The sequence below is a fragment of the Phacochoerus africanus genome, chromosome 10, assembly GCF_016906955.1.
Source record: "Phacochoerus africanus isolate WHEZ1 chromosome 10, ROS_Pafr_v1, whole genome shotgun sequence".
In the NCBI taxonomy this organism is placed as follows: domain Eukaryota; kingdom Metazoa; phylum Chordata; class Mammalia; order Artiodactyla; family Suidae; genus Phacochoerus; species Phacochoerus africanus.
This window is the reverse complement of record NC_062553.1, coordinates 72,462,444-72,483,842: the sequence shown is the minus strand read 5'-3', so window position 1 is coordinate 72,483,842 and position 21,399 is coordinate 72,462,444. Positions and strand designations below refer to the sequence as shown.

General features: G+C 46.6%; 1 protein-coding gene across 3 annotated transcripts in view; it reads right to left on the bottom strand.

Moving 5' to 3' along the window:
* The window catches only part of SEPTIN11 (septin 11), a 92,653-nt gene extending 81,063 nt beyond the window's left edge, over window positions 1-11,590 (bottom strand). For 2 of the 3 annotated variants that reach the window (XM_047798779.1, XM_047798778.1), the window contains exon 1: window positions 11,397-11,588. In XM_047798779.1, coding sequence (XP_047654735.1) covers window positions 11,397-11,423 — 27 coding nt within the window. In that variant the 5' untranslated portion in view covers window positions 11,424-11,588. Of the gene's footprint in view, window positions 1-11,396 lie in introns of all 3 variants that reach the window. The other variant, XM_047798776.1, reaches the window with a different exon arrangement.
* Window positions 11,591-21,399: the final 9,809 nt, after the last annotated feature.

Here is a 21,399-nt window from a genome sequence, read left to right as displayed (position 1 = left end):
AGAAATGACAAACATAACTTGGTGATTCACCCAGGAATCCAAGCCATATTCCAAGATTTTTGAACCTTAATGACAGGAAGCTCCATCTGACAAAAACAATAACAACAACAAAACAAGAGTTTTGGTTCTGGCATGGCTGGGTGAGACAGTGAGAAGGCATAAGCTTTTGACATCTTCACTCATGAGTGGTGCTGGCCAGGGTTCAATGGTTGTGGACTTAATGAAATAGGGAAACAGGAAAAGCCTTTGAGGAGTAAGAATACGAGTTCTTCGAGAAAGGAGATTTGTAATATTTAGCGGTATCCCTAACTCCCCAATATCCCATATAAATGTGTGTTACAGAAAGTCCTTCGGCTCTGACTGGGTTATAAAATCCAATAAAAGCCAGCTTTGGAATGGCAGCTGGCAACACCAAATTAATTATCAGTCATTTCGATGGCTGAAACCTTATCTTAATTAATTTGATGTTCAGCCTTAAGTTCATAAACTACCTTAGAATTCTGGTGTCTGAACGGGGCAAATTTGATTACCAGCAACTGAAAGACTTCTTTAGAGGGCTCAGAGATAAAACTGTGCTTCAGGACCATCCAACATTTCCTGGGGGAGATTAAGAGGTTGATTAAGGATCGGAAAAGGCTTTGAAAACAGAGGTATATAACAGGTAAACAATCAAATCATTCCTACAGGTGAGGTATAGTCTTAGCCTGCCCCCTCACACAAAAAAGTCAAACTTCACCTCAGCACAGGCGCAAAGGTGACCAATCAGGGGAGAACTGGAGAATGGATCAGCTTGGCTTCTGTGGTTTCTAGGCATCTCTACTACCGCACCAGAGACTGCCTCTGGACGAGGCTCAGACAAAGAGGGGACTCGAACAAGAACTCTCAGGCAGATGCGTAAATTAATCTGGGCCCTTGAAACTACTCCATATTAGTTAACTAAAAGTGGTTGCAAGAATTGGTACCTCGGAGTTCCCACTGTGGCTCAGCGGTAACAAACCTGACTAGTATCCATGAGGACGCGGGTTCCATCCCTGATCTTGCTCAGCGGGTGGCTGCGGCTGTGTGTGTAGGGCAGCCGCTGTGGCTCGGATTCGACCCCTAACCTGGGAACTTCCATATGCTGCAGGGGTGGCCCTAAAAAAAAGACAAAAAAAAATTGGTACTTCATTTTCCCAATCTATGTGGACAGGGTAAGCCCCCACATTGCTCTTTTTCAAAGAGTTTTAAGCTTGCCCAAGTCACGAGCACACGCCTTCCCTCATATGCTCTTTAACGAGCTTCTGGATGATATGACATGTACTTAACTTGAAACTGGTATGTTAAACAAGTCACAGAACAAACCAGGCCCCACACACTCAAACACAGGCACTTGCATACTGAGAGTGTGAGAATTCAATGGATCCAGCTTTTGGTTGTTGTTTTCTGAGTCTCGTTTTTACAGTAGTATGAAGTCTGTCCTCCAGTAAATAGTAAAAACCTTATAAAAGACCAGTTTGTTCTGAACATATTTTTTGGATGTCCAGAGTAATTTGGTATCTTAGGAAAGTAACATTCATGGTCCCTCATCGGCATACAGCAAAAGAAGAGCCCCAAACGAAGAAACAGGGTGTTGTCACCTAGGTTTCCCCAGCATGAAGGGGCCTGAGACAAAGGCTATGAGCATGCAGCTATTTTGAAAAGTGATCAGAAGGCCAGAGGTGGGGACTAGCCTAGTTTAAAGGGAAATAGGAAAGCCATCCTAAAGGATATACATATGGAGCCAAAGACAGGTGGACCCTCTGAAGAGCCAGATCAATGGTGCCTCAGAATTATCCAACATGAAGTTCCCATCATGGCTCAGCAGAAACGAATCTGACTAGCATCCATAAGGATGCAGGTTCAATCCCTGGCTTCAAACAATGGGTTAAGGATCTGGTGTTGCCTGAGCTGTGGTGTAGGTCACAGATGTGGCTCAGATCTGGCATTACTGTGGCTGTGGTGTAGGCCAGCAGCTACAGCTCTGATTCAATCCTTGGCCTGGGAACCTTGAAATGCCTCGGGTTCGGCCCTAAAACAAACAAACAAACGAAAAAGAACTGTCCAACTTAGCGACAAAAGGGAGAAGTACTTCTCCATCGGTGTCTACGCCCCAGCAGGGTGGGCCCGAGGAATGGTGCTCCCCTGCACACCCAGACTCGGAGAGGGTCAGAATGGCTAAGCAGAACTCAAGTGGCTACGGCAGAACACTATAGAGATGAGGTCTCTGCCTGCCGGAGGTCCGCCCCGCACAGCTGGAATAAAACGGTGGCCTGAGAGGAAATGGGCAAGCACCTGTTCCATCCAACTGACCCAAAGGGCCACTCTGCACTCCTTCAGTCTCTTACTAGGGGCTGTGGGCGTGCCCAGCTCAGTCCCGTCCCTTGCGCGTGGCAGGGTGGGCTAGGAGGGCACGGACGTGGTCAAGGCTGTCAGAACATATTGCCCTCAGGAATGAGGTTTTTTTCAAACACTCACAACTCCAATTGATCATTCATTCCTCTTTATTAAAAAAAAAAAAAAAAAACTACCTTAAAGGTGGAGGGAGGGGTGGAACACTAAGTGGGGGGCTCCCAGGTGTGGTGAGCATCGCTGCTGAGACTCAAAACTGAAAAGTCACCCTACTGCTTTGCTGAATGGACGCTTCGAGGAGGGGGTGTGTTTGGCTAGAAAAGCCTCTGACACCAAAGGGGGTGGGGGGGGGTGGCCATGCTGCTTTGAGCCCCGTCTTCGGTATACAGTAGTTATTATTTCAGTATTTGTTTCCCTTTTATGGAGGATGAGTGTTTCATGCATCACTATAAGCACCTGGGCACTCAGATCTGGCATTACTGTGGCTGTGGTGTAGGCCAGCAGCTACAGCTCTGATTCAATCCTTGGCCTGGGAACCTTGAAATGCCTCGGGTTCGGCCCTAAAACAAACAAACAAACGAAAAAGAACTGTCCAACTTAGCGACAAAAGGGAGAAGTACTTCTCCATCGGTGTCTACGCCCCAGCAGGGTGGGCCCGAGGAATGGTGCTCCCCTGCACACCCAGACTCGTTTAATCCTGGAAACCTCTGAGGAAGAAACTGTAATTACGTTACAGATGAGGAATGGGAGCTGCACAGGGTAACTTGCCTAAGGTCACAAAGGCGGTCAGATGGCAGAGCTGATACTCTGGAACCCCAGCAGTCAGGCTCTGGCACCCACTTTCTCAACCAAAGGCCAATAGACAGTCCTCGGTCCCTATCTGTGGGACCCCATCCGTATCTGCGGGACCCCATGCCTATCTGCAGGACCCCATCTGTATATGCGGGACCCCATCCCTATCTGCAGGGACCTTATCCGTATCTGCTGGGACCCCACCCCTATCTGCAGGGACCCCACCCCTATCTGCAGGGACCCCATCCCTATCTGCAGGGACCACATCAGCAGATGATTGAATCCAGATGCAGAGCGGCAACTATCCAGGGTCATTTTATATAAGGGATGTGAGCGTCCGCAGATTTTGGCATCCACGGGGGTCGAGAACCAACCCCCGTGAATACCGAGGGACGACTGTCCTACTACCTCTCAGTACAGAGAAAAAGCACAGAAAAGCATGGTGTCATAGATGCAGCTGCATTTCGGAACAGACGGGCTGGGAAAGGACTGATTTGGAAACATCCTAAGGGAAAACATTCTATCAAGCAGCTGGAAGTCCTAATGGCCTCAAAACCATGTCCCAGAGAGTAGTCCCAGAGCCGGGGCCACCAGAGAGCAGCACAGAAGGTCTTTGAGAAGGTCACCACCCACCCCTTATTTGGTGCTATGGGAAGCTCATCATGCTAGAATAGGACTAATCACACTTCGCCTTCAATTCATGCAGACTACTTAACACACACAGATACTCTTTCTCCCGCTCTCATCATGCTACCATGTCCAGCTGGAATCAGAGTAGGATAAACAGACTGAGAAAAATCATTACGGACAGGGAGACAACATCGCACAATAATAAAGACTCATGGCTCTACAGCAGATGCCCTGACTAGGAAGGCCTGGGGAACTCCTAGTATTCAACACAATGACGGGCCCTCTCCAGGGGAGCATTTACGTCCTCAGACCCTCAAGATCGGCCAAGAGACTGGCAGAGCCACTCTCTGCAGAAGGATCAGCCATCTCCAGCCTGCTGAATTTAACAGCGACCATTTGTTTTAGCCAATGAAGTTCACATGGAAGTGACCCATCCAAGAGCTTGAAGAGTCAATTCAGACTTGAGCAAGACTTTTTTTTCTGTGCCCCTGGCATGTGGAAGCTCCCGAGCCAGGGATCAAATCCATGCCACTACAGCGACAATGCCGGAAACTTAATCCACTGTGCCACAAGAGAACACCACAGCATGACTTTTTCCTCTGCCACCATAGTGGCAATGTCCAGAGAAAGGAGAGGGCCCTCCCTCAGCCTGGGTCCCAGGGCCAGTTTGGCATGGAGCAGATCTCAGAGGATGAAGCAGACAAGGACCCTACGTGAGAAGGACACCTTTGCTGGGTAAGCCACCACATCTTGAGACCCACTGGGATCTGATCTCTTCCCACCCTGGATGCTGATGACCCGGCCACACTAGGTTTCCTTACGAGACTATGCTCACCTCAGAGCTTTGCACATGCTGTTCCCTTGGCTTGAAACACTTTTCTCCCGCCAGAGTCCCACCTTGCATTCCTTACTAAGCCCCAGTGCTGACTCATCCTTCAGAGAAATTTGATGAGAGCAGCAGGGATGGCATCTCAAGGACATCATAACCTCAGCACCGGTGCAAAGAAAGTGTGCCCAGAGTATCTGATAAAGTGGACGGAATAAGAAGCCAAGAATGGTCACTGGTGTGTTAGGGTGTTGAGAGTTGGTTGTTGTTTTTTTTTTCTTCCCACATTTCTAACCTATCTTATACTATTGTAATTCTACTCCTCCAAGAAGAATTAGAAAGCAAGAAAATCATAAATACTTCCCAAAAGAATGTTACTTAAGCTTAATGTTACTTAATGTTTCAAAAGCAGGACTACCCGCTGTGGCCCAGCAGTAACAAACTTAACTAGTAGTATCCATGAGGAAGCGGTTTGATCCCCGGCCTTGCTCAGTGGGTTAAGTATCCAGTCTTGCTGGAGTGTAGGGCGCAGCTGTGGCTTGGATCCCACGTTGCTGTGGCAGCTGCAGCTCCTAGTCAACCCCTGGCCTGGGAACTTCCATATACTGCAAGTGCGGCTCTAAAAAGCAAAAAGAAAAAAAATTATCAAAAGCAGGTACATTTTATGTTATGTATACTTTTAGAATAATTTTTAAAAGTGAAAAAGGGGGAGGGCAGGAACCTTGCTGGGTACCAAAGATGTCCTTTTAGAGTACGAAGCCTCCCCCACCTCTGCCTGGCCCCTCCGTACACACACACTCCACTGCCCCCAACTAGTGTGGCAGGTGGACAGAATTTGTCCACACAAGTTGACTTCCTGCATCCTTGGGCTTGAGTGCCACAGCCCCACTCACTGGCACAGATCCTGAAAAGGTGGCTCCAAAGCCTCAGCTCTGGTCGTATCAGGCAGCAGACTCCTGATCTCTACCTCAGCCAGGCCTGAGACAAAGCAAACTTGATTTTAGATCACCAGCAAATTATTTTACCTATTATTTTATTTATTTATTTTGCTTTTTAGGGCCACACCCTTGGCATATGTAAGTTCCCAGGCTAGGAGTCTAATCAGAGCTATAGCTGCCGGCCCACACCACAGCCACAGCCACACCAGATCCAAGCCACATCTGCGATCTACACCACAGCTCACGGCAACACCGGATCCTTAACCCACCAAGCAAGGCTGGGGATTGAACCCATGTCCTCACAGATACTAGTCGGGCTAGTTACCATTGAACCACAACAGGAACTTCCCCAATTCTTTTTAAAAGCCCATCTATTTCACCTTAGCCCAAGTCTGGTTTTTTTTGGGTTTTTTCGTTTCGTTTTTTTATTCAACAGCAGAGAATTGATGGGCTGCCAGCAGGCCAGAGTGGGCAGGAGAGGTATTGTTTAGCTGGAAGGGGGTTTTCTGTCAATCTGGATTAAAACAAACAAACTAAAAAAACCAAAACAAAGGGTATCAATTATATTGTAAAGTAGTTCTCCTTGGGAAAAGGATAGAAGCTTTAGATCTATGGGGTCTTTGTTTAAATAAATAATGGTTCAGCTTGGCTGACCCTGGTTCAGAGTGTCTAGCCAAGGCTAGGAAAGACAGTTCCCAATAAACGATAAAATCCAAGAGCAGCCTCTACCTCCCCTACCCCCACCCCCACCCAAGTTTAAAGTCCTATAAAGACAAAGACAAACACAGACACGGAAAACTGGTGATTGTGGTGCTCGGCAGGGAGTCTAAGCCCAAAGATCATTATCAGCTGTGGCGACCCTGGGGCTAAACACTGGAGCTTTTGGTAATCAAAGCAGGCAGTCCAGATCCTTCATTCCTTTGTCTGGACACAGACAGAGCCTGGCCCCTGTGAAGTCACTAAGCATCCCTTCCCTCCAGTATATGAAGGTCCCAATAGACAGGGTCCGCCCAGGCACACAGTTTGGTTTATTAGTAGCAGTGTATATGGTATGGGTTATGCTTGCCGGTGTAGACCTCAGAAAGTTGATGCAAATAACAGTTGTAAGAGCTCTTCTATTGGGAGGAAAGGGTATGAGCGGGTTTGGTCTTTTAATCAATTCCTTGGGTCGATTTTTCACTGTGATGTAAACACATCATTTTTAAAGAATGTATTTTAAAAGACAAAAAAATAATCTACAGCTTTCAAAAGACCTAAAATGCAGGCATTACTAGCCCTCAAACACTTCTTGCCTTCCTTAATACTTGCTTATAGGGCCTTCACGTGTATAATTTATATCACTGACAACTAAAGAGTTCATTTTTAAAAACCTCCCCCTAGACGCCAGGACTTGATCACTGAGATGGCCATGCTAGGGACATTTTTTCAGGTCCAGCCATCTTTCTCCAGGTCCAAGGGCCAGAGCCCTCAATGTGGGGGCCACATCCTCAAGGTGTAGAAATGGCCATTTTACAACAAGGCAAAGTAGCATTTTATTGTCAACTCCCCCACCCCGGCCCCGGCCAAAGGCAGCCCATATCCTTAAGAAGGGCCTACAATGATCCTCAGATTTAAGATCCTTTACCTTCATCCTAACTGCTGACTCAGCAACAAGCACATCATTTCCTTTCTCCCTAAATGGCTTACACAAGCCACTGAATCTGTTACTGCAATATACACATGGACACTAGCTTTCTCAGAAAATAAAGCTCCTGCTAAGAAGGAATTTCTCTATTGTCCCCTGCTGGATCTCTGGTGCCTAGAACAGTACCTGGCACATAGGAGGTGCTTAATAAACAGTGTTAAATGTTTTTTGTTTGGGTTTTTTTTTTTCCGGGCAGGAGATAGATTTATTAACATAGGACGCTTGTGAGAGACACAAGCAGGCAGGCAAGGAGGCTCTCTAAATGGGTTAATGAATCCATTGGTTTTTAATAAACGGTGTTAAGTGGGTTAATGAACCCATTGGTTTTCCATTCCTTTGGGTACAAAGGATAAAAAGAACACGACTCATTTCTTAAACAATATTATAGGGGATTCTCCGCCATGGGAAAAGGTAAAACACTTCTGTTAGGGAGGAAGCAGAAAATAATCTGCACTGGGGAGGAGGCTGAACCAGATGACCTCTCAAGAGTCCCTTTAAACTCCTGGCCCCTATAACTTGAGGAACACCACTCCTTAAGAGAGAGGAGCAGGTACTTAAAGCCTGTTCCCAGGTAGAGTAAATTACCATCTCTGATTAAAATAAAGATAATAGCTGCCCTGGGACTTGGATGCCAAAGCACTAACTCATCCAAAATGTGGACACATCCCTAGGGGAGAAATGCTCTCGCTAATCATCAGTCTCGCTCTGGAAAGAGCAGACGTGCTTCAGGGTCTTCTCATGGCCAAGTCCAAAAGCCACTCCTGGGAAAATGGAGAAGCAAGGGGTCAAGACTAAAAGGGAAATAAACTGTATCACACCAAACTGAAGCGTCTGGTTCCCAGCCAACAACAAATCCACTTAAGAAATTAGCCTTTAGCCGTTCCCGTTGTGGCCCAGCAGAAACAAATCTGACTAGTAGCCGCGAAGACAGAGGTTCGATCCCTGGCCTCACTCAGTGGGTTGAGGATCCGGCATTGCTGTGAGCTGTGGTGTAGGTCACAGACACAGCTAGCCTTGAATCAACTATACTTTCACTTAAAAACAAAAATAAAAAATTTAAAAATGAAATTAGCCTTGAAGTTAAAACGGGGATACTACATATAACCACTTCATAAAACAGAAAATATATATATAAGGATTTCTGCCCAGTAAAACTTCATATCCCTACCTGGGATATCACACTAATATGTTCAAGTCCAAGAATGTCCATCTAAAATTGAGGGCAAGTTATTCTGATTGAACTTTTCTTCAATCTGAACAGGAGAGGCAGTTTGGGAGTTCTCTTATGGTGCAGTGGTTAAGGATCTCGCTGTTGTCACTACAGCAACTTGGGTCACTGCCATGGAGTAGTGTTTGATCCCTGGCCGGGGAACTTCTGACTGCTGGCCAGAAAACAAACAAACCAAAAAGAGAGAGAGAGAGGCACAGTTTGTAAGGAGAGGAGATGGGTTCCTGTTTTCCTAAATAACTTTTTTTTTTTTTCCTTTTAGGGCTGTGTCTGTGGCATACCCAAGTTCCCAGGCTAGAGGAAGCCACAGCTGCTGGCCTATCCAAAGCCACAGCAATACAGGATGTGAGCCGCCTCTGCGACCTACACCACAGCTCACAGCAACGCTGGATCCTTAACCCACCGAGAGAGGCCAGGGATTGAACCCACAACCTCATGGATACTCTTCGGGTTCCCCAACCTGCTGAGCCACAAGAGGAACTCCCCTAAACGACTTTTTTAAAAAATCTAATTCTAAAGGAGTAACTAGGGAAACTCCATTCACAAAACAGCTGTGTGATGAGTCTTTTCTCTCAACATTCCCTCCCTTTCTTTTGTTCAAATCACAAAATAGATAAGGGAAAAGGAGGAGCAGTGAATTCTAAAACTGAAGGATTCAGTGTAGAGGCCTTGGGGCAGGGTTTGGAGAATCTTCTGCATTCACTGGAGTTGCTTTGAAGACCTAATTGCAAACACTAAGCTTAACACAGTAACCAAATGAACCAAAGTGAAATTCCTTGGAAACTGCATGAAAAGACTTTTTAACTTTGTAGTCAATGCCTGATCACCCCCACCACAACTCAGTCCAAAAAAAAAAAAAAAGTCTCTGCTTTCAATCTGTAAGTAATTTCATCTTAATTCTAGTGACAATAGGGAATGTGCAGAGACAGCAGTTACCTCCTCTGAAGACAAACGCTCTGTAAAATCGCCTCTAGTTTTTGAATGAGAGAGGTCTTACACAAAAATTCTGTGGGATTAAGCTCACATCTGGTTGGCAGACCTGGTGTTGGATATGATTATGGCCACACAACTAAATCTTAAATCCACATGCTGTTCCTATTTAAGCGACATACATGAACTAACGAATTTATAGAAAATGTGCAGCAAATTATTTCGTCCAACTCCCCCATGCCTCAAGAATGCACCAGCAATAGGTGTTATTGAAAGACACCCCCTACACATTCACAAAGAGGAACATTTGCATTCCTAGCCACTGTCCACTCGTCTAAAGCAGATATTGCTGTTTTAGTTACCTGAATCCATGCTCTGGAAGTGTGTGTGTTGGGGAAGGGGGGTGGGTAATTTAACCAGATAAACTTGACTTCTCGGGGCTTCAATTTTCTCACCAGAAAAATAAAGGGATCACCCCCAGAGACTATGCAAATTCCCTCAGTAATAACAATCTATGACCACTAATTATCAAGAGGAGACCTGAATTCTTACGAGTATGTCATTAAATATTAGCGCTGGAAATGCCTAAAGATCCTCGGTTACACTTCCATGTGCCCGATGCACATTTTACTGACGGTGGAGAATGTCTCTGAAAACATCGCGGCAGCTCAACCACCAAACCGGGTTGGAACACGCAGAGGGACCCGCGAAATGACGAGGGGGAGAGGGGGAACAAAAAGCGAGTCTATCTAGGGGAGGAGTTGGAAGAAGAGCCGGGAGTCTGAAAGCACAGTCTTGCATTTTTGCCTTTCTGGGCTTTCAGAGCTTCCAGTATCTCCGCGAGACTTTGGTCTGCACCTACAAAATCTCTCAAAGCCACCACCTGCAGCTCCGCAGCGGAGGGAAGGGGAAGAGGAGGAAAGGGAGCCCACAACGCCCGTGGGGCGAAAGTGGACTCTGAACTGTGACCAAGAAAGGGGGAAAAAGAAAGAGGACTCCGCCTTTCCCACCCGGCTCTGCTCCTTTCAGTTAAAAAAGGATCAGTGAAAATGGAAAGGCCGCCGCCGCCCCTTCCCTCGGCCTTTCACCCGGGGATGCGGAGCCGGGACTGAAACCGCACCCTCCAAGTCCCGCCGCCCTCGAGCCGGGTCCCGAGTCGCCAAAGGAGCCTCGCACCCCAGGAGATGAGGCCCTTGCCCCGCCAGCAAACTTGGGGGCTAAGCATTCCCCTCCCTCGCCCGCTCCCTCACCCCCGGCCGGGGGACCCGATTCTCCACGCACTCGCCCTCCCTTCCTCTTCCTCGCGCGCCCGCCTCCCCGGCCCGCCGCCCCCGGCCTTCCAACAGCAGAGCATTTTTCAGACTTCCACCCACCCGACAAGGGGGCCCTTTGAAAACTTTGTGTTTGTATCTAGGGCTTTTGTCCACATCCTGGGCAGGGCCCGGTCACCCGGGTGGGTGCCCGAGGGTGTCCGGGATCTCACAATGCACTGGGGAAGCCACCACCGAAATCCCACCCCTTCATTTCTGACTCGCTTCTACAACCGTGTGAAACGGCGCTTGGGCTAACAGTTCCCACGCCCAGGTCGCCCCTCGGCGTGGGGGAGCCAGGAGGAAACCCCCGCAACCGGCCCCTTTCTCGGCTGTCACGAGGGAAAAGATGTGCGCAGGGAGAGGGAGGCGGCTGAGAAGCACTGTTGCTAAAAGGATCCTTTTAAAGGAAAAAATGGGAAGAGGGGTCCTTTTTCCCCCACGTCCCTGGAATCGGGGCGCGACGAGGTGATACACTGTTGCATCACATAGTAGCCAAGCCTCTAGGCTCCTCGTCCTTCCTTCAGCCCCAGACGCGCGCCCAAATTCATGCACACACCCACAGCCACCGCCGCCGCCGTCCCGAGCCCCCGCCCTGGTCCCCGGTAGTCCCCGCCAGCACCCGCCCTCAAGAGCACTCCCCAACGCCGGAGAAGCGGCGGGCGTGGGAAGCGAGGGCCCCAGCACTCACAGACGGTCTCCCCACGGCCACGGCCATCGCGGCTGCGGCTCCGGCTGCGCCCGGGTGCTCTCCGCCAACACAGGCTGCTGCTTGGACTCCGGCTCTGGCTCTCCTCCTCCGCGCCTCCCTCGCGGCTGCGCTCTGCTAGCGCCCGGCTCCCGCGCGGAGCCAGTTGCATCTGCTCCCCCCACGCCGCCGCCCCTCCTGCTTTATTAGAGCAACATGGCCACCCGCCTGGAAGGGACCATTTGCTTCCCCAGGAAGGGGTGTGAGCCTACGCGCCCGGGCAGAGGCGGTGGGAGGGAGGATGGTGGGCGGGCCTCTAGCCTCGGTCAGTCGGCCCAGGCCGCAGGGCTCACACTACCCGAATGTAGCGGTCGGCCCCGCAATGACCCTCTCCGGTGCCACCGAGAGCTCTCAGCCTTGCGCCTGCCGCAGCCACCCCCCCCCGTTGCACCACGTGCTAGAGTCCGAGTAAAAAACCTGGGCGAGGAGGTCCCGGCCCCGGGTCTCGCCACGCGCTTCGCGGAGCCAGCTGCTGGAGCGGCTGCGGGAGGGGGACCGAACACTGGGGCGAGGCAGGTCTCCCGGGACAGTGGAAAGTTAGCCCCGGGCATGCACGCCCCACCCGGAGGAACCGGCTTGGAAAGGGTGCGGGCCACTGGGAAGAGCAGCGGGTGGCCAAGGTGGGGCTGGGCGTAGAGGTGCCCCCTCAACAATTCCAGTCTTCCTTAGGGAGACAGTAAAAGGCAGGCAGCTGGAAGCTGTCACTGTGGCATGCGGCCGGGTAGGTGACTGCAGGCGGCGAGGAAGAGGCCGTAGTAGTTGCTGCTGAGGACGACTAACCACCGCCAGCTGGAGAGGAAGAAAAGGACGCCCCCGCTGGAGAATTGGAGCAGCTGTTGACTGCCCTAGAGCGTGGGGGCCGAGGCCTCCCCGGGGCGTAATGAGAGAGCTGGGCACACGGGAGAGCTCAGCCGACCTTTTTTTGATCACTGGAGACTGACCCGACCTCCTGGAGGCAGGCGCGCTGGGCAGCTGCGGGGGGGGGGGGGCGCTGCGACGGCGCCAGGCGTGTGACCCTACAGTCTAGGGGTGCGGCTCTAAGCGCGTGGGACTGGGAAGCTGCTCCGCGGTGGGGTAGGATATTTTTTTAGCCGATGTTGGGGCGTCGCTGCTTGTCTATGTTGCGGGCAGAATGGCAGGGTAGGGTCCTGGTGCCTGCGGGGTGGAGATTCCCGCGGCCCCTCGTGGGGCCCGGGAGCAGGGATGGCGGGCAAGACAACAAGGGGATTGAGGATAGCGACCGGTCGGGGACAGGGAACCAGTCGGATCCAAAGTATGGTGAGGCAAAGACAGGCTGTGATCAGGCCACCGGATTGCGCCCTTGGGGAAAACCCTGGCCTATTGAATTAGGTGAAAGACAAACCACCTTTTTAGACTGGGGCGCCGCAGAGTCTGACTTGAGAGCGCTCAGGTTGCTCGGGGCCTTGTGTCTGCCGCTGCTGCTCTCTCTGCCCGCGATGGGCCAGAGGATTCAAACACGCTGCGCCGCCTTTGGCTAAGGGTGAGTGGGCTCTGGGAGTGCGTTCCGCTGCTGCGAGGTAGACGCAGGGTTGCCCCGGAAGGGGTCGAGGGTTCAAAGCCACCCAGACTGAACTCCACCCACAGGACGCTGGTGAGAACCGCCAGGAATGAGAATACGGTGAAAGCACTCACAGTGAAAGAGAGATGAGGGGCTCTGAATGGGGACCTCTCCAGTGTGAGGGCGAGCCCAGACTTGCAGAGCACTAGCTCTTGACCAATTTCTACCCCTAAACTTCCAATCTTTTGAAGACAGGGACCACCATTTTATGTCAAGCTTAGTTTCAGCACTCGGCTCCTGTCGAGCTAGTATTACCACATGCACGGGTGCTATGCAAAGGGATGGGGAAGAAATACTTGGGTCTGAGCTGTCTGTATGTGGCCATTTTGTTCCTTTCCCCAGACCGAGGACTAGGCAGCAGCACTGCCCATGGACAAGAGGTCTTAAGTAAACCTCATGAAAAGACAGCTCCACTGTCTGCCAACCAGATGTAAGGGCAATTGCAAACCAGCTCCCCATTTGGTGTTATATTGACCAGACCAGACTGCAGGATTCAATGAATTGCTTTTAATTTTATTTACTTACTTTGTTTGCAAGTGCTGATGTGGAAAAGAGCTGATTCGTTTATAAGAATGTGAACTCCCTTGTTGGTAGGTTAGTTTATTCTCATCACCGAAGCTTCAAGTCACTTATTCCACCATCTCATCTGTTTGAGGAAACCCTTTTAGGATGATATCATCAGTTTATCCAGCTTCTGCCTAAATGTTTTCATTGACTAGGAGCAATATCTTAAATTCCCCCCCCCCCCCGTTTTTTTGGGCAGATAGGCATTTACTTTCAATGAAGGAAGGCCATTTCAGAATTTCAGTTCTCATTTTGAAGTTATTCAAATATCATTCTACAACCCCACTGCCTAGATTCAGACTCCTGGCTTCACCTCTTCATATCTGTGCGACCTTGGGCAAATTACTTAACCTTTCAGTGCTTCACTTTTCTCATCTTTAAAACCTGTTTAGTAATAGTTCCTCCCTAATAGAGGAGCTAAGGGATTAGATTACCTTTTAAATCATGTCCAACAGTGTGCTAGGAGCTAAAATATGTTTAAATAAGGATGCCTCTCTGACTCGTAACCAGTACACAGTCTGCTGGAAGACAGATGTGAAAACAACTCTGATAAGCCAAATCCTAGAAAAGCTCCATGAATTAGGGGATTTGAAAGTACAGTAGAAGGAGCTCTTCACTTTGCCTGAAAGAACAGGAAAGGCTTCATCAAAGAGGTGGAGGAGGCGGGGAGAGCAAGGAAGACATTCCAAACCAGGGAACAGAAGGAGCCAGGACTGCATGGTTTCAAGGGTGATGATGCTATGGGAAGGATTGGTACCTGGGCATCGCTAGTATGTAGGAGCCTTAGAGGGAGCCTAGTAGAGTGGGGAGAACACAGCACTTCGCTCCAGATGATTACTTATCAGCTTTGCAACATCAAGCATGTTCGCCTTCCTTCATCTCATTTTTTCCTGTTGCAAAATAGGGTAGAAACAGTGAGTCCTGGTGGAAGATATCCATGTTCCTGCCCCCAGGAGAGCCTGAAATGAAAGGGCTCTCTTCCCCTTAGGTTCAGTCCATTGGATTCAGGCAATGGGGAGCAACAGCACCACACCAAAGGAGTCTGGGAATTTATTTCCCCAGGCCCCTTGCCATGACATGACTACATCTGAAGGTCACAGTTCCTGAGGTTATTCTACAGTAACCTAGGGTAAACCCCTTGGGGTTTCACTTCATTTTGCCCATACCTTCGCCAGTTGTCTTTTTATTAAACTCTGCTCAAATTACCCAATAGGAATGTACCATCTCAACCTTAACAGATTCAGTCCTTCAGAGAATTTCTTCAGTTAACTGAGACAACAGAGGTAGGCTATTATTAGAGTGACCTATACTTACTGTCCAAACTGAGAAGCTTTTGAGACTGAAAAAGACCACTGGTGCTGTATTAATAACTACTCTAGGACAATAGGCAAAAACCAGGACTTACAGTCACCCTGGCTATTATTACAAGTTACTGAGAGGTGATCATACTAATACACATCTTTTACTAGACTCTGAGTGTCTCAAGGCAAGAGTGCTTATCAGTGTTTCACAAAGTCTGATATATTCAGTAAATATTGGGCAGCATTGGAATGGAGATGAGGCTAGGGGCTAGGCTTCAAAAACCCTTTATTGCCATGCTAAGGATTTTGAACTTGATCCTGTGGGCAATGAAGAGCCAAGGAGATTAAGCATAGAAGTGACATCATGTTTGCATTTTAGAAAAGATTTTTACTGCATATTTGACTTTATTAGTCATGCCAGGTCTATTCCCTTTTTAATGGAACCCCAATTTGTTTGGGGAGATTTTCCAATGTATGTTCCACCTTGATGGAAAGTAAATGCCTCTACAAAAGAGGTTCCTCAAGTTGCTTTCCATCAAATCCTTCTTTTACCATGAAAGTACATCCAAGAGAGCCTGTGCTCTAAGCTTGGCCAATCAGACACTGAAGTTTGAATCTTGTCAAGTGACTCAAACCAACAGAACAAATGGTTAGGGTTTATGCATTCCATCATCTATTTTTATTTTGTAATTTATCTAAAGCTTGTTTCTGTGACTTGGAATCAAAAACCCTAACACAACGGAATCCCCATCGTGGCGCAGTGGTTAACGAATCCAACTAGGAACCATGAGGTTGCGGGTTTGATCCCTGCCCTTGCTCAGTGGGTTAAGGATCCGGCGTTGCCGTGAGTGAGCTGTGGTGTAGGTTGAAGATGCAGCTCGGATCCCACGTTGCTGTAGCTCCGATGTAGGCCGGTGGCTATAGCTCCGATTGGACCCCTAGCCTGGGAACCTCCATGTGCCGCAGGAGCAGCCCTAGAAAAGGCAAAAAGATTAAAAAAAAAAAAAAAGGTTAGAAGCTATTGCCACTTTCATTTCAGACACTTAACCGACAACAGATCCCGAACCCCTCCTGCAACCCAATGTATAAAGATGTTTTAATATTTTAAAACACAACCAGATTGGAGAGGAGAAAGTAAAATTATCTCTATTCTCATGAACTTACATATGGGAAGTCCTAAGGAATCCACTAAAGAATCATTAGAACTAATAAATGTGTTCAACAAGATTGTATTGATACAAAGTCAGTACAGAAAAGCCAGTTCTTTTTCTAAACACTGGAAATGAACAATCCAAAAATGAAATTAAGAAAAAACAACTTCAGGACTTCCCTTGTGACTCAGTGGGTTAAGGATCTGGCACTGTCACTGCTGTGGCTCTGGTTAGAGCTGTGGCATGGGTTTGATCCCTGGGCCAGGAACTTCTGCATGCCATGGGTGGTGGTGGGGGACCCAAACAAGAAAACAATTTCATTTATAATAACAAAAAGAAAAAGGAGTTCCCGCTGTGGCAGAACAGATTAATGATCCAACTTGTCTTTGTGGAGGCACCAGTTCGATCCCTGGTCTGGTACAGTGGGTTAAGGATCCAGAGTTGCTACAGCTGTGGCATAGGTCATGGCTCTGGCTTGGATTCAGCCCTTGGCTTGAGACCCTCCATATGCTGCTAGTGCAGCCAAAAAAGGAGAAAAAAAAAATCAAAAAGTTACTTAGGAATAAACTTTAAAAAAAAAAGTATAAAATGCTAAAAACATCACTGGAAGAAATTGTTTTAATCTGAGTAAATGGAAAAGCATCTTATGTTCATGGATTAGAAGACTTATTCATTGATGCCATCCCCAAATTGATCAATGGATTCATCACAATCCCTATCAGAATCCTAGCTGGCTTATTTGTAAAATACAATCTGATTCTAAAATTTATGTAAAAATTGGGACCCAGAATAGCCAAAACGTGGACTCTCAGTTCCATGTTTCAAATTTTCCTACAAAGCAACAGTAATTAAGACTGTGGTACTGCCATAAGGATAGACATAAAGATCAATGGAATTGAATTGGTCAGAAATAAACCCAAATGTCTGTGGGCAACTGGACAAGGATATTCAATGGGAAAAGAATAATCTTTTTAACGAATGATAGTTAGACAACTACCTGGGCAGATGCAATAGAATAAATTCACAACAAAAATTATTTCACACAAAAATTATTTGCAAGGAGTTCCCGTCATGGCTCAGTGGTTAACGAATCCAACTAGGAACCATGAAGTTGCAGGTTTGATCCCTGCCCTTGCTCAATGGGTTAAGGATCCGGCATTGCCGAGAGTGAGCTGTGGTGTAGGTCGCAGACACGGCTCAGATCCCGCATTGCTGTGGCTCTGGTGTAGGCCGGTGGCTCCAGCTCCCATTAGACCCTTAGCCTGGGAACCTCCATATGCCGCGGGAACGGCCCTAGAAAAGGCAAAAAGACAAAAAAAAATAAATAAATAAAATTTATTATAGTGACATATGAGGTTCCAGCTGTTCTGTTCTCTGCCAACTGTAAGTGTATTCAATATATTTTTAAATGTTTAGTCATTCTAGTAGTTTGTGATTTTAATTTGCATTTCTCCAGTATCTAATGGCTTTGAGAATTTTTCATTTGCTTATTTGCCATCCGTATACCGTCTTTGGTCATGTGAGCTTTTTGCCTGATTTTTAAACTGGGTCATTTTATTATTATTTATTCTTATAGACACTCAACATGTTTTTACACATATTTCTCTCTGTCTAGAGTTGGTCTTTCATCTTCCTAATTACAGAATTTTTTTTTAAGAGCAGTGATTTTTATTTGGTGGAGTATAACATTGATATTTTTAATGGAGTGTGCTTTTGGTGTCTAAGCAATTTGTGTCAAACCTTTGTTTTCCTTCTTTTGTTTCTTTCTTTCTTTTTATTTTTTTGGCCCCACGCCACACCAGCAGCATACGGAAGTTCCTGGGCCAGGGGCCAGGGATTGAATCCAAGCCACAGCTTCACCTCACCACAGCTGCAACAATGCCAGATCCTTAACCCAGTGCACCACGGTAGAACTCCTGTTTTTCTTTCAGAAGTCTATAGTTTTAGTTTTTACAGTTAGATCTGTGATCTAATTTGAGGTAATTTTTGTCTCCAGTGTGAGATAAGGGTGAAAGTTCATTCTTTCACATATGCAATTTTTCCAGCTTCACATATTAGAAAGATTATCCTTTCTCCACTGAATTGCCTTTGTACCCTAGTCAAAAATTAGTTACACATATACGTGCTTGTCTAGACACTCTGTTAATTGGTCAGTGTGTCTACCCTTTTGCCAATACCACACAGCCTTAGTTACTGTCACTTTGTAATAAGCCTTGAAATGAGGGAAAATAAACTCTCCAACTCTATTCTCTTTTATTTTGGCTAATCTAGATCCTTTGTCTCTCCATGTGCAATTATAATAAGCTTGTAAAATTATAGCAAAAGAGCGTGGTTGGATTTATTTTGGATGGCATTAAACCTATAGATCATGGGGAGAATTAACATCTTAAAACTATGGAATCTGCTAGTCCAAGAACATGGTATAGCACTCCAGTTAATTCCATTGCTTGCTTGCTTTAATATTTTGGAGACTTCGGCATACAGACTTTGCATGTATTTTTTGGTTTTGCTTTCTTATTTTTAAACAGTTTTATTGGAAGAGCATTCACATATCATACAATTTACCCATTTAAAGTGTACAATTTAATGGTTTTGAATACATTTACCAGAGTTCCCATCATGCGAGGTGGAAACGAATCCGACTAGGAACCATGAGGTTGCGGGTTCGATCCCTGGCCTTGCTCAGTGGGTTAAGGATCTGGCATTGCTGTGAGCTGTGGTGCAGGTCACAGATACAGCTCAGATCTGGCGCTGCTGTGGCTGTGGTGTAAGCCGGCAGCCGTAGCTCCGATTAGACCCCTAGCCTGGGAATTTCCGTATGCCTCAGGTGCGGCCCTAAAAAAAGGCAAAAAATTTTTTAAAAATTAAAAAAAAAAAAACCTGAATATATTTACCACTTCCAGTCTCACATTTTCCTCCCTTTGCTCCTTCAGCCTTAGGAGTGGTAATGACTTCTTAATGTTATTAGATTTAGGGTAACTTACCATCCCTTATTTGTTCTATTTCAGTGCTTCTCAAATTTTAGTATATATGAATCCCCTGGGGATCCTGTTAAAATGCAGTTTTTACAATAAGCAGATCTGGGATGGGGCCCGATAGTGTTTAGTTCCATTAGCCTCTCAAGTGATACTTACACTGCTTGTCTGGTGATCATACTGGACTAGCAGGTGTTTACTCTTCTAAAGTAGTCCCTTTAAGTTTTTTTCTTTTTTTTTCAGGCCTGCACCCACGGCATATGGATGTTCCCAGGCTAGGGGTCGAATCGGAGCTACAACTGCCGGCCTACGTCACAGTCACAGCCAGAGGAACACCAGATCCAAGACACGTCTGTAACCTATACCACAACTCCTGGCAACACCAGATCCTGAACCCACTGAGCAAGGCCAGGGATCGAACCCGAAACCTCACGGATGCTAGTCAGGTTCGTTTCCGCTGAGCCCATGACAGGAACTCCCAAGTTTTGTTTTTTTTTTTATTTGAAACATCGGCAGTAATTTTTTTCCACTGAGACTTTGATGGATACACAAGGAAAGAAAAAAATTTGAAATTGGTATTTATAAGCTCAGTCTCTTCCTCTGTTGTTAAAATAATTTTTTAAAAATTCATTCTGGACAATATTAAATTTACCAATGTTTCAAATTCTGCCCCGCTCCTGCTGCTTTTTATTCTGTTTGAAAATGAGGACAATATTTGCCCTTCTTCAGTCTTTGGCATTTCTTATTTTTCTCTGGTTTCCTCAAGGCTGACTAATATTGATCTAAAATCACTTATGCAGAGTCTTTCTTTTTCTTTTTTTTTTTTTGTATTTTTGCCATTTCTAGGGCCGCACCCGCGGCACATGGAAGTTCCCAGGCTAGGGGTCTAATCGGAGCTGTAGCCGCCAGCCTACACCAGAGCCACAGAAATGTGTGATCCAAGCCACGTCTGCAACCTACACCACAGCTCATGGCAATATTGGATCCTTAACCCACTGAGCAAGGCCAGGGATTGAACCCGCAACCTCATGATTCCTAGTCGGATTCGTTAACCACTGAGCCACAATGGGAATTCCATTATGCAAAGTCTTTCATGGATAATTCATTTAGGCCTAGAAAGTTTAACTCACTTAAAACTACTGGTTGCTTTTACCAGACTTAATCTTGTTCATGCTACTTTTTTTTTTCCATTAAAAGAATTACTCTCTTTGAGAAAGGAGACAAAACAAGAGTTGGGTAGTTTTGACTTTTGTCATCTGATAGCATTATATCATCAGCATCAAGTGAGACTTTCTTTTCACTCTCTTATGGCAAGTATTACTTGAAAAGCAAAACACAAATTTTGAAAAATCATAGTATTATTTTTTAAAGTAAAAAATGATCTAGCCTACAAGAAAGTATCAGTCCTCTTAGGCTTGTGCTACTCTTTAATACATGCTCTTTTAAAAATCTGATCTTGGAGTTCCCACTGTGATGCAACAGGTTCACCAAGTCTTGGAAGCCTTGGGAGGCAGGTTTGATCCCCTGCCCAGCACAAGTGGGTTAAAGATCCAGTGTTGCCACACTTGTGGCTGAGGTCATGACTGCAGATCAGATGTGATCCCTGGCCTGGGAACTCCACATGCTGAGAATTCCACATGCCTCGAGGCAGCCAAAAATGAAAAAAATTAATAAATAAAATAGAAATCTGCTCTCATTAAGGAGTATCTTGTGAAATGACATGCTCCCTGGAGAAAGATGACTTGGCCTGCCGGTCACTTTCCTTAGCAGCCAGCCCTGGAGCTGGGTCAGTTCTCATAGTTGTAGCATCTCTAATTCTCAGAGAATCCCTTTCTCCCTGCAGCCACTTATTGTGATATCCGTAATTATTCCTTTTTGTAAGCCTAGAAAATGTATGTAGTTGAAGTCCCTTCAGTCACTAGATATTACCACTGAATTTGAACAATAACATACATACATGCCTGTGTATTCTAATAGCAATATCACTTCTATATTTTCGCCTTTGGTCTCAACCTATTTGCTATCCATCATGCTACTGCCATTGATTGCCACCAGCTGGCTAACTCTCTAGTGCCTGGGGCTACTCTGCACCCTCATCTCCCTTCTCGGAGACTTGTCCCTTTTGAATGAGGTAAAGCTTCGTTATTTCAGTCATAAGTCCCTCACCTATCAGTATCTATTATTTTGCATTCATCTCCCTTTGTTGATTTTTTTCAAGTTAAATTTGGTTTGCCTTTAATTCCCTCTTTCTAACCCAAGATTTTAAAAGTCACCAGCACTGTATTTCTTTCTTCTGTTTCATTTAATCCCAGTTGGATTAACAGAAGTGGCTATTGTTTGGTTGGTATGCTAAATTTTGGCCAGTTATGCTCCATG